General features: G+C 40.5%; 1 protein-coding gene across 1 annotated transcript in view; it reads left to right on the plus strand.

Annotated features, from left to right (window-relative positions):
- The window catches only part of SNX2 (sorting nexin 2), a gene marked incomplete at its 5' end in the record, with an annotated part of 61,284 nt that overhangs the window by 2,845 nt on the left and 42,449 nt on the right, over positions 1-15,990 (plus strand). Inside the window, 2 exon segments of the mRNA NM_001260897.1 lie at positions 2,737-2,741; positions 5,131-5,253. Of these exon segments, the coding sequence (NP_001247826.1) occupies positions 5,146-5,253 (108 nt within the window).

Raw genomic sequence — 15,990 nt, forward strand, 5'->3', positions numbered from 1 at the left:
CCACACATTTCTGCTCACTCCTACTGAGAGGCTTTAAAATCCTTAGTTCCCTTGTTCTCCACCAAGATCATCCTTAAAAAGCCTAACATTGAATCAATCCAACTATCCACCTCCAGTCCTACACCAACATTGCTAGGCTACTGGAGAAAATCTCATAAATGTAGAGATTATTTCTATCATATTGTCTCCACCTCATTTGGGCTTTCAATACTACTTGTCAATCCTTTATATGTTCCTAGTGAATGTTCTCTCCAATTCTACACACAATCTACTGAAAATGCTCTTCCTTATACCATCTATACTTACACTAATTTCTTTTCTCTTAGTAATTAACTTTCCCCTTACCCCCGAAAAATATTGCTTTTGGGTATTGACTTTTTCCATTTCTTGCCCCTATATTTACAAACAAGTCTATAAATACATCCACTGAATTACACTGATTGCATTCATTGCCCCAGTTAATGACCTCCCTTTTCCACACCCTTTGCCCTACAATATTGTAGTCCCTTCTCATTCTGATCCTGTGCTTGCCCATGTAACTTCCTTTTGTGGAGGCTTGAAGAAGTGCTTGCGTATTTCTGCGTTCTGTTTGGAGCTCAGTTAGGACCTTGAACAGAAGCCCAAGCTAACCTGCTGGAGGATGAGAGCACATGGAGCACAGCTGAATTGTCCTAGCCAAGACCTTCCTAGTCCAGCCAGTCTCAGCCAATCTATCAGCTGACACGGAGCATGAACAAGCCTGAAGACAAGATTTGCCAAATCTGGTCCAGTAGAACTGCCTACTTAATCTGCAGACTCATGAGAAATAATAAGCAGTGGTTGTTTTCAACCACTACATTTTGGGATGGATAGTTATGTAACAATGGCTGACTAATACAAACTCTCACCTCCAACTCTCCACTCTCAGAGGAAGAATCCTTTCTCCTTTTTAAGACAAATTTATTTATCTACTTGCCCTTTATCCCATTCCTGCGTTTCAGATCTCATCCTTTTGATTATCTCTCCATATATTGCATTTTCAACCTCTTGCTCCCTTTTGACCTCTTTCCCTTATATATTAATATAAGCATGTTCAAATCTTTCCCATTAAAATAAAACACACAAAAATAAACCTGTGTCTTCCACAAGTTATGGACCTATTCTGTCATTCTTTTCATTTATATTCCTTGAAAGGATAATAATTTATACTAGTGCATTAGTTAGGGTTCTCCAGAGAAGTAGCACCAACAGGATGTATATATTTATAGAGAGAGATTTATTTTAAGCAATCGGTTTATGCAATTGTGGAGGCTCAGTAAATTTAAAATCTGATGATGAAGGCTAGCAGGCTAGAGACTTAGGGTTGTGCTTCCCAGACTATCTGGGCCTTCTCATGTAACAGTAGCTCCAGCTACCAAATCTTTTATCTTCCACTTAGCTCGCTCTTCTGAGCTTCATTTCATTCATTCTTTCACTGAGGGTGTTAATAGGGTATCTATCTTAATGAATGCAAAGCACTATGGGACCTTGTGGCAACATTTAAAATGTCCCCCCAAAACCCTGCCTCCTGTTATTCACACCCTTGTTTTACTCCTCCCTTTGAGTGTGGGCTTCCAATGAATAGAATACAGCAAAAGTGATGAGATGTTACTTATGAGATTAGGTTACAAAAACACTCTGGCTTCTTTTCTTATTAATTCCATCTTACCCTCTCTTAGAACTGTCTCCTTGTGTCTTTCTCAAAAGTCTTTGCTCTGGGAGCAGCAAGCAGACATGTTGTGTGGGAAGCCTTACGAAGAGGCTTACATGGCAAGGAACTCAAGTTTCAGGCCAATAGCCAGAAATAACGTGAGGCCTGCCACCAGCTATGCTAGTGAGTTTGGAAGCAGGTCCTCTCCAGTTGAGTCTTGAGATGACTGCCTACCTGGTCAATACCTTGATTGCAGCCTTCTAAGAGACCCTGAGGCAGGGGCACCCAGTTAAGTTGTGTAACTAATGAGCTGGTCAAAGGGATGTGGACAAAAGTGGTGTGTGCAACGTCTGGAATGTGCCCTTAAAAGGAAGGTAACATCATTGTTTCCCTTTGACTCCTTTTCTGCTGGCTGGAATGCAGTGTAATTGTTTGGGTGAGTTGACTTGAACCGTGAGGATTCTTGATCCACAAAAACCATGAGAAAATAAATATTTATGGTTACAAGCTGCTATGTGTTTATGTAGTTTGTTTTATAGCAATAAATAACTTATACAGGGCTGGCTACTCAGGATCCATCCTCAAATAATGAATGCAGGCCGGGCGCGGTGGCTCAAGCCTGTAATCCCAGCACTTTGGGAGGCCGAGACGGGCGGATCACGAGGTCAGGAGATCGAGACCATCCTGGCTAACACGGTGAAACCCCGTCTCTACTAAAAAAATACAAAAAAAAACTAGCCGGGCGAGGTGGCGGGTGCCTGTAGTCCCAGCTACTCGGGAGGCTGAGGCAGGAGAATGGCATAAACCCGGGAGGCAGAGCTTGCAGTGAGCTGAGATCAGGCCACTGCACTCCAGCCTGGGTGACAGAGCGAGACTCCGTCTCAAAAAAAAAAAAAAAAAAAAAAAAAAAAAAAAAAAAAAATGAATGCTCCCTGACATAAATGATCCCTCATCCATTAGGGGTGATGGAACAGTGTCTGTAACCACAGTACAACATGGTAGGTGTTACAATATACACAACAACTGGTGGGAGCATAAAGAGAAGAGAATTTCAATCATACTTGAAGGTGAAGTGATTCACGCAGTGGATTTTATTTTGTCATTGAATGAGGAGGCTAAATCATTTGATGAATATGAAGAGAAAAAGATGGTGGGATACTTGAGGAGAAAATGAGTTTTTAGCACCTATGCTGAGAAGAATAGTTGAAGGAATTGGAAACGAAACAACTAATGGTATTTAGGTAGTGTAGAAGTAGGGACTGGAAATAACGGACTTATATGATCTTCAATCTGAGGTTGGGATTTATTATGCTAAATACTTTAGCAATCTGGATATAAGATTAGAGAAATTGATGGCTGAATTTGGGATTTCAGAGAAGGTGAAACAGAAAAGCAAGGAACCAAGGAAGATGAGCTGAGAAAAACAGCAAGACAATTATTGCAGTTCTGGCTCATAGAGTTTAGACTGACTAGGGAAAGAAAGATAATCAAAGCTTCCGAGAGTTTAGGGAAAAGGCACCTGATTCTGATCCCCCACAAATAACTGAGACTAAAGAGCCAATGCTGTGTTTGATTTAAGCCTAGGTGATGTATTCCCTCCCTGAGGTGGAGAAAACTCACAGCTGAGAAGAAAGTTCAGGTATGCTACCATGAAAACCATGAATGCACTAGCAGAGATCACTAATTCCCTACTTTCTTCTAGGGTAAGTGAACCCCTAATTTTTGGGGGGAGAAATAACAACTGCACTTCCTAATGTTTCCTGTAGCTAGAGATGGCCATGTAGCTAACGAGCTGGTCAAAGGAATGTGGACAAAAGTGGTGTGTGCAACTTCTGAACTGTGCCCTTAAAAGGAAGGTGACATTATTGTTTTCCTTTCACTCTTTTTCTGTTGGCTGGAATGTGGTGTAACTGTGGTGGTGAGCTGACTTGAACCTTGAGGAAGAGACTACATCCTAGGGAGGGCAGAACAACGGAAGGGGCCCATATCCCTGAATGATCTCATAGAACCTTCACACCAGCCCTAGTCCTACATGAGGGACAATTAAACTTGTTCATTTTTCAAACCACTTTTAATGTGGGTCTCTGTAACAAGCATCAGGACCTATATTTCACCTATTTCAGATGTCCACTAAAAAAGATAAGCTGGGAATATATATGACCATAGCGTAAGACAGAAAGCAGTAAGCAATAAATAGAGGCACACATAAAACTTAAGGATGTGTATAATAATCACCTCAAGTCAGGCTGGGAGCTTTCATTAAGAGGTTGACGTTTCTGACCCATGACAGACTCCAGACTTTCCATAAGGTGGTGGAGTGCAGGACAGGGAATATGACTATGTGCTCTTAAGAATCATCCATTGATTTTCTTTTTCTTTTTTTTTTTTTTTTTGAGACGGAGTCTCGCTCTGCCGCCCAGGCTGGAGTGCAGTGGCCGGATCTCAGCTCACTGCAAGCTCCGCCTCCCGGGTTCACGCCATTCTCCTGCCTCAGCCTCCCGAGTAGCTGGGACTACAGGCGCCCGCCACCGCGCTCGGCTAGTTTTTTGTATTTTTTAGTAGAGACGGGGTTTCACCGTGTTAGCCAGGATGGTCTCGATCTCCTGACCTCGTGATCCGTCCGTCTCGGCCTCCCAAAGCGCTGGGATTACAGGCCTGAGCCACCGCGCCCGGCCCATCCATTGATTTTCCTATCATTTTTCTAGACCTTTTGACTTATTGTGAAAAAAGTTATGTGGCTCATGATAAAATTGGAGTGAATAGCAGACGATAAATTATTCAGGGCCCTTTCATTATCTAGAGCTGCAATCACTAAATAGGTAACCACTGGCCACATGTGGCTAATTATATTTAAATTAATTAAAATTAAATAAAATTTTAAAACTCAGTTCCACACACCGGCCACATTTCAAGTGTTCAGGGGTCACAGGTGGCCAGTAGCTACTGTATTGGACAGCACAGATAGGGAACATTTCCATCATGTCAGAAAGTTCTATTGGACAGTTCTAGAGAGATCTGAGAGACAGTATGTGTCTCTCGCCCACCAATACTCCATCTCGCCCTCAGCCTGTGTGCAATCCAAGCCTAGAGACTGGTCCCCAGGCTCTACCACTTTCTACAGAAGATTTAAAAACTGGTAGTGCCAACAGAAGTCATTTAGCCTAGTCCCGCCAAGAAGGTGCTGTGGTAATAAAGTCCAAGATTCTGTCACGTAAGTCGGGTCAGCAAGTCGGCGGCGAAAAGAGGGCTACGTCCCGGACTTGCTGAGAGGAGGCGGGACAAAGGGGCGGGGCGAGAGCCTCGCGCTCCGGGTGGGCGCTGTCAAGAGGCCGGGGGCGGGGCCGAGCGCGGCTGGGCGGGGCCTTGAGGGGCCGGCCGGGGGCGGGGCAGCTGGCGGGTCGGCGCGGGCCCAGCCGTGCGTGCTCACGTGACGGGTCCGCGAGGCCCAGCTCGCGCAGTAGTCCGGGAGAGCGAAGATGGCGGCCGAGAGGGAACCTCCTCCGCTGGGGGACGGGAAGCCCACCGACTTTGAGGATCTGGAGGACGGAGAGGACCTGTTCACCAGCACTGTCTCCACCCTAGAGGTGAGAGCGCGTCGCTGTGGGTGCTGCGCTGCGTCGCTGTCGCTCGTCTCACCTTTCCCCTGCCCTGACTTTTCCCTCCCCACCCCCCGGGTTTGCAAGGACCGTCTAGGGGTGACACCTGTGACGCGAGCCCCACCTCCGGTGCCCGTCAGAGGTCTGTGTCTTGGGCTGAGCGCAAGGCCTCCTCAGGAGAGCAGCCTGCGACCCGGGGGTGCCGACCTAATCCTCTGAGGGGCCGGGACCGAACTGAGAATGGCAGCGGCCCTTTCCCAGCTCAGCTGGCCTTCCTCGGTGTCACTTGCACCTCCTCCTCTTCAAGCCAGGAAAAGGCTTGCTCTGCATCCCAGTAAACCTCCACCGAGCTCTCCGGGGGCTTCAGTAGCCCTTTTGGAGAGGTGCTCGCTTTTCCTTTCCCGAGGAAGGGTGTGCCGCTGCCAGGGGAGTGCAGTGAAGTGAGCGCTGAGGGGCTGAGGGTCTGTGGGAAATGAATGGGTGCCCTTTCCCAGGAATGGCTCTTCACGGACTGAGGTTCCTCTTGAGGGAGCTGCTTTCGATTTGGACTGTTAATTAGGTAAATGCGTTTGCCTGTTTTTGTTTGTCTTTAGTTCCTAGACTTTTAAAAGGTCATAGTGTTTATAAAATGCAAAACTGAAGGCAGGATTAGTCCAGGAAACTGCTGTTGTGTGTGTGTGTGTGTGGTTTTTTTTTTTCTAAGTTACCTAGGGAGAAATAGAAACAGATGTCCACTCCTTTTTCCTCTTTTCTCGCTTGATCAGCGATCTCTGAAGCTGTGTGTTCCTGTTTTTGTCAAAGGAAACACCCTCTGTAAACTTAACTGTATTGGGCCCTCCTATATCCAGTTCACATTTGAATTGCTTTGCGTTTGATGAGAGCACCCACACTTCACAGCCTAATTTTAAGTGTGTGTATGTGAATTAAAATGTACGAAATTTCCCAGAGGATTGTTTACCGTGGGCTGTACTTGCTTATGAAGTACTTTTAATAAGCTTTCTTGGCTTGTTTAACTCTGCACCCAATCAATTGGAAATTACTGTAAAATATCCATTATCTGAAATTCAGTTACCTGAAATTGGAAACCCGGAAACCGTTTTCAGCACTGATCACATTCTGCTAATTGCATGTGCAGTGTCCCAGCCAAACCCCACGTCCCCTCAGGTTATAGGCTTCCTGCAGCTAGTGTTAGTTTCCTGATCATCTTTGTGTCTCTTACAAAATTTTGAACATGTGTATTTATTAGGTTGGGACAAAGTAATTGCGTTTTTTGCCATCCCTTTTAATAGCCAAAAGCCGCAATTACTTTTGCACAAGCCTAATAGTAAATGTTTACCTGAGTTAAAACCAGCACCTCCTAAAATTAATAAAAATTACTTTGCAGAATATATTTTTGGGGATTAGTATCCTTTTAGCCCTTTATACTTACTATACAGCTACTTTAACATGTACATGTGTTGAAAGTGTCTGCAGGATCCTAAGACCTGTATTCCTTTTGGAGGATACAGTTTTTCTACCAGCGAGAATCAGAACAAACTTGATTGACCCTAGTGTGAACTAGAATACTGTGAAGGCTAAGCATTCTGTTGGGGGTCTTTTAGAGTTGAGTAAAAAGAACTATAATCTGTATTTCCCATGTGAACGGAACTTTTTAAAAACCAGAGCGTTATATCCTTTCTTCCGTAAGTCTGCAAAGTTTGTTTATGAATAATTTATCTTGGTTAACGCACGTGAAAGTTGTAAACACATTTGTTTTTGATTGTTCATGTCAGCCCCTTATTTAATATACTCATTTAGGTTACTGATTTTCAGAAGGTGGTGTGGCTATGAGATTTGTAAAGTCAGATTTTTTTTTTTTCTTTTCAAATTTGGAAAGAATATATAGCAGTATTTCCTAGTATACCAAAACTGCTTTAAAGGAACGTTCTTTCAGTGCTTCACTTTTCTTTTAAACAGTGCTTCTCAAACTGTGGTGTGGCGGAGTATCCACAGTATTCATCTTTAAAATGCAGATGGCTGTGCCTCACTGGAAACAGCATGTTTAATAAAGTGTTCCAGATCCGTGTTTTGCAACTTTATAAATAGGGATCTTGTTGAAGTGCAAATTCTGATTCTGTAGGACTGAGTAGAGCCCGATATTCGGCATTTTTAATAAGCTTTCCTGATATCAGTGCCTCTGGTCCATAGACAACATTGAGTTGCAAGGCCCTGGGTAATTCTGATATAGATCATCAGTTCTAGAACACTAGAATTTATTCCTCCTATTTGGCTGTAATTTTGTATGTTAACCCATTTTTGACTATTGGCCCCTTCCCAGACTCTACTAATCACTTACTTTCTACTTCTATAAGATCAACTTTTTAAACTTTTAAATAAGTTTAATCATTTGAAGAGTTGCCAGACTGGTTTCCCAAAATGGGATGAGTTGGAGGCACTTTTTAAAAAAAATTACTTTATTTTTTCAAGTTCTGGGGTACTTGTGTAGGATTTGCAGGTTTCTTAATAGGTAAATGTGTGCCATGGTGGTTTGCTGCTCCTATCAACCCATCACCTAGGTATTAAGCCCAGCATGCATTAGGTCTTTTCCCTAATGCTCTCCCATCCTCCCCTGACAGGCCCCAGTTTGTGTTGTTCTGAGTTGGAGGCACTTTAAACAGTCTGAGGTTAAAGGCCTAAAGAACGAAAGTGCAAATAATAAAGGAGAAAAGAGAACTGATGTAATAACAGATTAAAAGATAATATTCAGAATACTTATAATGCCTCCCTTCAGATGATTCTTAGGGGAGGGAATAATAAGTTTATTTCACTTAAGGATATGTTATATCAGTGAAGATAGCATTAGGCAGCTAGGGATGCTGGATGGGCTAGAGATGTAGCTTTGGGAGTCTATCTTAAATTTACTGAAAACACTAAACCGGGATCTTTGTGGAAATCTAGCCCTCCTCTAGTGGAGTGTATGAACCAACAGAAGTCAGTATAATACAACCATGTGAATAAATACCTGCCATACCAGGTGATATATGTGTAATTAAATATCTGCACAAGGTACAGAAACAGGTGATATATGTGTAATTAAAATATGCACAAGGTACAGAAACAGTATAGAAGACTGGAGTGACTTGATTGTGTGGAGATGATCTTTGAGGCCCTAAAAGTGGTTGAGAATTATCAAGAGAAAGTAGATTAAGACAAGAGACACTTTTGATAAAGAGGAACTGAGAACAAGTTTAATATCTGCTGTTCTAACACAACAGGTAGTAAAAGTGTATATAACTTGTTTTCTTTTCTTTTCTTTTTTTTTTTTTTTTTTTTGAGATGGAGTCTTGCTGTGTCCCAGGCTGGAGTGCAGTGGCGCAATCTCGGCTCACTGCATCCTCTGCTTCAGCCTTCCAAGTAGCTGGGATTACAGGTGCACACCACCACACCTGGCTAAATTTTGTATTTTTAGTAGAGACGAGGTTTCACCATGTTGACCAAGCAGGTCTTGAACTCCTGACCTCGTGATGTGTCCACCTCGGCCTCCCAAAGTGCTGGGATTACAGGCCTGAGCCACCGTCCCCGGCCTTGTTTTCTTAATTCTGTTTTCTAATCCTTGGGCCTCCAACTTTAAATGTATGAATTTTTTGAAAATTTCATTATGAATTATCTATGTTTCAGAGGGAAAAATTTGCGAACAGGTATTTAAATGCATTAAGCATGGAAAATTACTAGAAAGAGATTTGTGAAGAAGCATGATTCTAGTTGACCACTTTGTCTTGAAACCTTTAAATTTAAGAAGTTTTGAATGAATTATTTTTAGATCCTATAAAAATATGTTATTCTATGAAGTTGCTTGAGAGAGGATGCTCAACTTTTCTTGAAGAGATTTTCTTAGCCTCTTTCCAGCCTCTGGCAACCACTGATCTGTTTTCTGCCTAAAGTTTTGTCTTTTCTAGAATGTCATATAGGTGGAATCATACATTATGAAACTTTTAGAGTTTGACTTTCTTTAACTTAACATAAAGCATTTGAGAGTCATTAAGTTTGTTCTGTGTATCAGTTGTTAATGACAGTTTGTCTGTTGATCAGCCGAAGGACATTTCAGTTGTTTCCAGTTTGGGGTATTTATGAATAAAGCAATATAAACGTGTACTTAACAGGCTTTTGTGTGAGCATGAGTTTTCAGTTTTGCAGCGTACATACAAAGTAAGGTGGCTAGGTTGTGTGGTAAATATAAGCTTAACTTTAAATAAACTGCCAAACTATTTTCGAAAGTGGCTGTACCATTTTTCATTGCATCAATAATGACTAAGAATGACAGCTTTTCCATATCCTTGTCAGCACTTGTTATTAGCAGTTTTAGTTTTAGGCAATGGTGAGCTTAAGGCTGGTCTTGCTAACAAGAACTGCATGTTACATTTTTAGGAATTTTATGAACTAGTTAATACACCGCCATTATTACGAGTTAAATACAATGAATTTAAAATTAAATATATACATATGTAAAGTTTATAAATGTATAAAATTTTTATTAATGTTATAAATATGTAAAAATAATAAATATGCAAAACTCCTCACTAATTCCTTTACTATATTTCCCTATTACCTATGCTCTTGAGATTAATTATGTCTGTATGGTGGAAAGTACGTCTTCCCAACTCTACCACAGAAATCAGCAAAAGCTAAAAATCTGGATCTTCTCCTCTGCAGATCTGATTGCTAAACATTTGCCAACACACCACTGACTTTTAGCCATTCTAAGAAGTGTTTAGTGTTACCTCATGCCTTTAATATATATTCCCTAATGACTAATGTTGCTGAGTATCTTTTTATGTACATAACATCTGAATATTATCTTTTTTGGTTATGTGTTCTTTTACATCTTTTGCTTATTATTTTATTTTAATTTTATTTGAGACAGAGTCTTGCTCTGTCGCCCAGGCTTGGAGTGCCGTGGTGTGATCTTGGTTCACTGCAACCTCTACCTCCTGGGTTCAAGAGATTCTACTGCCTCAGCCCCCTGAATAGCTGGGATTACAGGCCCCACGCCCAGCTAATTTTTGTATTTTTAGTAGAAACAGGGTTACACCATGTTATCCAGGTGGGTCTCGAACTCCTAACCTCAGGCAGTCCGCCCGCCTCAGCCTCCCAAAGTGCTGGGATTACAGGTGTGAGCCACCGCACCCGGCCTATTCCATACCTGGCCTATTTTATTTTATTTTATTTGAGATGGAGTCTCACTCTGTTGCCCAGGCTAGAGTGCAGTTGATACAATCTGTGCTCACTGCAACCTCTGCCTCCTGGGTTCAAGAGATTTGCCTTCCTCAGCCTCCCTAGTAGCTGGGATTACAGGCGCCCACCACCACGCCCAGCTAATTTTTGTATTTTTAGTAGAGGTGGGATTTTGCCATGTTGGCTAGGCTGGTCTTGAACTCCTGACCTCAAGTGATCTACCTGCCTCGGCCTCCCAAAGTGTTGGGATTACGGGCATGAGCCACTGCACCTGACCTGTTTTGCTCGTTTAAAATACTGAATTTTGAGAATTATTTATGTTCTGATTTTTTTTTTTTCCGCAGTCGGTGACTTGTGTTTTTTGTTTTTTTGTTTTTATTTTTTGTTTTTGTTGAGATGGAGTCTCGCTCTGTCGCTAGGTTGGAGTGCAGTGGTGTGATCTCAGCTCACTGCAACCTCCGCCTCCCCAGTTCAAGCGATTCTCCTGCCTCAGCCTCCCAAGTAGCTGAGACTACAAGCACGCGCTACCGTGTCCAGCTAATTTTTTGTGTGTTTTTAGGAGAGATAAGGTTTCACCGTGTTAGCCAGGATTGTCTCGATCTCTTGACCTCGTGATCCACCCATCTTGGCCTCCCAGACTGCTGGGATTACAGGCGTGAGCCACCATGCCTGCCTGGTGACATGTGTTTCTGTTCGATTAACAGTATCTTTGTCAGAGCAGATGTTTAACATTTTGGTAAAGGAAAGCTGTCTTTTCTTTTTTTATTGATAGTATTTTAGATGTCACATATATGAAATCCTTTGCTAACTTTAACCCACGGTCACAAAGGTTTTGCTTTTAGTTTCTTCTAAATGTTTTATAATTTTACATTGTACATTTAGGATTCATGTTGAGTTAATTTTTGTGTAAGATATGGGTTGACATTCTTTTTTTAAAATACAGATATTTAATTATTCCAGCACCATTTGTTGAAAGTCTAGCCTTTCTTTATTGGGCTGTCTTTTTCAGAAATGAACAGACCATGTATGTGTGGGTTGACCTATTTCTGTATTGTTTCATTCATCTATTGAGAATCCTTTCCCAGTCTACACTGTTATGATTACTTAATCTGAATCTTGAAATCAAGTCGAATGACTCCTCTGACTTTGTTATTTTAAAACTTGCCTTGGCTATTTTAGTTCTTTTGCTTTTTCTTATAATTTTAGAATCAACTTGTCGATTTCTACTGAAAAATCCTGCTGAGATTTTAATTGGGATTGTGTTGAATTAATAAATTAGTTTCAGGAGAATTAACCCATTAACAATATTGAGCCTTCAAGCTAAAAGCATAATCTCTCTATTTATTTAGTTAGATCTTACTTGATTTTCTTTCACTGATGTTTGTAGCTTTTAGCACACGGATCTAGCATATATTGTGTTATGTGCTAGATCTGTACGTGAGTATTTCATAGTTTTTAGTGCTTTTGTTTCTTTCTGTATTTCCCCTTTGGTTGCATGTTGACCCTTTATAATAGCAACTGTTCTAAACACTTACTAGGTTTAGTATGTTTTTGTAGAGTCCGATGATTTTCTATGTAGATAATCATATTGTTTGTGATTGGAGTTTTATTTCCTTCTCTCAGTCTTTATACCATTTTTTTTTTTCTCTTGTCCTAATGGCTGGGTAGGACCACCAGTGTAATATTGAATAAAAGTGGTGATAGTGTATATTCTTTCCTTTCTCATGATCTCAGGATATAAGATGTTATCTGTAAGGTTTTTTTTTTTTTATTTTTTTATGAGCTTAATCAAATGAAAGGTTCTCTTCTGTTTCTAGTTTTCTGAGAGTTTTTATCCATGAATGGATGTTAATTTTGACAAATGCTTTTTCTGCATTATGATAATCATATAGTTTTCTTCTTTAGTTTATTCATAAGGTAGATTATATTGATTTTTTTCTTTTTTTTAAAGCCCCACCCTTAGAATGATTTTCAAACTGATTCAAAAAGGTTGAATCAGCATTGCATTCCTGGGATAAACCCCACACAATCATAATGTATTTATCCTTTTTATATATTGCTGGATGCAATTTGCTAGATTTTGTCTAGGCTTTTATGTCTATGTTCATGACAGATATTTGTGTTTTCTTTTTCATATGTCTTTGGTTTTCATATCAGAAATGCTATCTTCATTAAGTGATTGGGCGAGTGTTTCTTCTTATTCCATATTCTTGAAGAGGTTGTATGGAATTAGTCTTAACATCTTCCCTAAATGTTGATAGAATTTACTAATGAAGTCATCTGAATTGTAGTTTTGTGTGTTGGAAGCCTTTTTTTTTTTCTTTTTTGAGACAGTCTTGCTCTGTCTCCCAGGCTGGAGTGCAGTGGCGCCATCTCGGCTCACTGCAAGCTCTGCCTCCCGGGTTCACACCATTCTCCTGCCTCAGCCTCCTGAGTAGCTAGGACCACAGGTGCCTGCCACCACGCCCGGCTAATTTTTTGTATTTTTAGTAGAGACAGGGTATCACCATGTTAGCCAGGATGGTCTCGATCTCCTGACCTCGTGATCCACCTGCCTCGGCCTGTGCTGGGATTACAGGTGTGAGCCACCGCGCCTGTGGGAAGGGATTACAGGTGTGAGCCACTGTGCCCGGCCTGTGAGAAGGCTTTTAATGACAAATGCAATTTTTAAAATACAGGACTACTTCATGGTAAACTTTGGAAGTATGTATCTTTTAGGGAATTTATCCATTCAGTCTCAGTGTGAAATTTATGGGCATACTGTTTGTGTCATAGTACTTATCTTATTACCATGTTTGTGGAGTTTGTGGAGGGTAAACTTTTCTTTTTATTGATGATACTGGTAATTTACATCTCTGTTTATTTATGTATTTTGATTTGGTAGAGGTTTGATATCCTCTTAGGATCTTTTCAAACAATTAACTATTGCTTTCATTGATTTTTTCCCCCTATTGTTTCTGTTGTGAATTTCATTGATTTCTGTTCTTTGTTTTCTTTCTTCTGCTTGCTTTGTGTTTTAATTTGCTCTTCTAATTTTTTTTATTAATTTTTTTTTTTTTTTTGTAGAGACGGAGCGTCATGCTATGTTGCCCAGGCTGCTCTCAAACTTCTGGCCCCAAGTGAGCCACTTATCTTGGCCTCCTAAAATGCTGGAATTATAAGTGTGAGCCACTGCACCGAGCCTGGTTTTTTAGTTTCTTATTAAAGTAGAAGTTTGGATCATTGTCTTGAGACTTTTTTCCCTACTCTTGCTGTTTAGCTATGTATTTCCCTCTAAGCACAACTTTGGCTACATTCCACAAATTTTGATACTGTGTTTTTGCTTTCATTCAGTTTAAAAATAATTTCTAGTTTCCCTTGTGACCTCTTATTTGACCTGTGAGTTATTTAGAAGTATATTATTTAATTTCCAAAATGTGAGGATTTTCCAGATAGCTATTACTGAGTTCTGGTTTCATTTGGTGATGGTAAGAGAATGTTTTATGCTTTTCATTTTTTTAAGTTGTTAAAGTTTGCTTTATGGCCCCAGAACATGTTCTATTATGATAAATGTTCTGTCTGTACTTTTGAAAAGAGTATGTAGTCTGTTTTGTTGGGTGGAGTGTCCTATAAATGTTGGGTCAAGTTGGTTGATACTTTTCTGTCTTTCCCTGTTACCTATTTACTTGTTTTATCAATTACTGAGAGAAGAGTGTCGAAGTCTCCAAGTGTAATTGTATATTTTTAATTTTTATTTCTTGTTTTAGTTCACTTAGTTTTTCCTTTATGTATTTTGAAGCTCTTTTGTTACATAGATGCTTAGGATTGTTTTGTCTTCTTGGTAAATTGACCCTTTTATCATATAATGTCCCTTTTTGTTGATGATAATATTTCTTATTCTGAAGTTTACACACTCTGATGTTTAGCACAACAGCTTTCTTGTAGATCGTCTGCATGACATATCTTTTTTATTGTTTTACTTTTAACTTATTTAATATGTCTTTAAAGCAGGTTTTTTTTAGGCAGCATATGTGTAGTTATTTTTATATCCAGTCTAGCCATCTGTGTACCTAATGGGTATGTTTAGGCTATTTATTTAATTATTGATGTGGCTAGATTAGATCTACTGTTTTATTTGCTTACTGTTTTTCTCCTCAGTTTTTTCCTTTTCTCCTTTCTTGTGTATTACTTTATGTTTATTATTATTTCATTTTATCTACTGGATATTTGTTTAATATCATTATATTTAAATATATATTTTGGTGGTCGCCCTGCAGCTTAAAATATACATACCTGAGTTAGTAGTATACTTCATGTAAAATGCTAAGCTTTACAACCACATAGTTCATTTACCTTCCCTCCTTTATGCTTGTAAGTCATTGCTGCCCACACCAATAGCATAGTTTTGCAGTTGGCGCCATCCTCAGGAAAAGTCAAGACAGAATACAGGAGAAAATGGCAAAACGGATCCTTGTAAGGATGGGCTATTTTTTGCATTTTGGCTCCCTCCTTAGTCTGCCTGCTATTTTTTTTACTTTTATATTGTTGCTTTTTGTATTCTATCCAGAATTTTTAGTGTCAGTCTGTGGGGGAGGGAGGCTTTAGTGGTCCTTGTTGATCTTGTTTGGAATCCAAAGTGCCACTTTTTAATTGAAGAGATACTAGCAAAAAAAAAAAATAAAAATTTTTTTATCCTGCTACTACCAGGTGATGGTGTGGGGGAATAAAGGAATATTCATTTATTAAGAATACAGATGTCTACTCAGTTGTATATCTTGGACAACTGTAGTTCTGATCATGCAGAACCTGTGCCACAGGCAGAGAAGCCATCAGTATTCTTTTCCACCATCACTTTCTCATTTGGCAGTCACTCTCCATATTCCTTTCCATCCATTAGAAAGCAGCTCTTTTCCTATTCAGTAGGAACCTGAAGAGGCATGGAGAGGCAGAACAAAGATAAGTAGGTTTTTACAACCTTTAAAGAGTGACAGCTCCCTTGGCTGGGTGTGGTGGCTCACGCCTGTAATCCTAGCACTTTGGGAGGTCAAAGCAGGTGGATCACTTGAGGTCAGGAGTTTGAGATCAGCCTAGCCAACATGGTGAAACCCCGTCTCTACAAAAAATACAAAAATTAACTAGGCATGGTGGTGCGCGCCTGTAGTTCCAGCTATTTGGGAGGCTGAGGTAGGAGAATTGCTTGAACCTGAGAGGCAGAGGTTGCAGTGAGCCAAGATTGCATGACTGCACACCAGCCTGGGGGACGGAGCAAGACTGTCTCAAAAAAAAAAAAGAAAGAAAAAGAGTGACAGCTCCCTGGCAGTTGAGCAGGGCACTCCAAGCTACTGATTGTTGGACACTCGAAGGAAGTAGATTCCTCATAGTCTCTCCATAGTGATAGGACTGCTCCCCGGTAGCCTCTACTTGAGTGGCCCACTGCCCACATCATTCCCATTGTGCAGTCTGCTCTTGGGCTCTGGACTATGAGGTGAAAAGGTTGTTCTTGTTATATAAACATGTTTGTTTTTCTTTGTTTCT

Source organism: Macaca mulatta, chromosome 6, assembly GCF_049350105.2.
Source record: "Macaca mulatta isolate MMU2019108-1 chromosome 6, T2T-MMU8v2.0, whole genome shotgun sequence".
NCBI lineage: Eukaryota > Metazoa > Chordata > Mammalia > Primates > Cercopithecidae > Macaca > Macaca mulatta.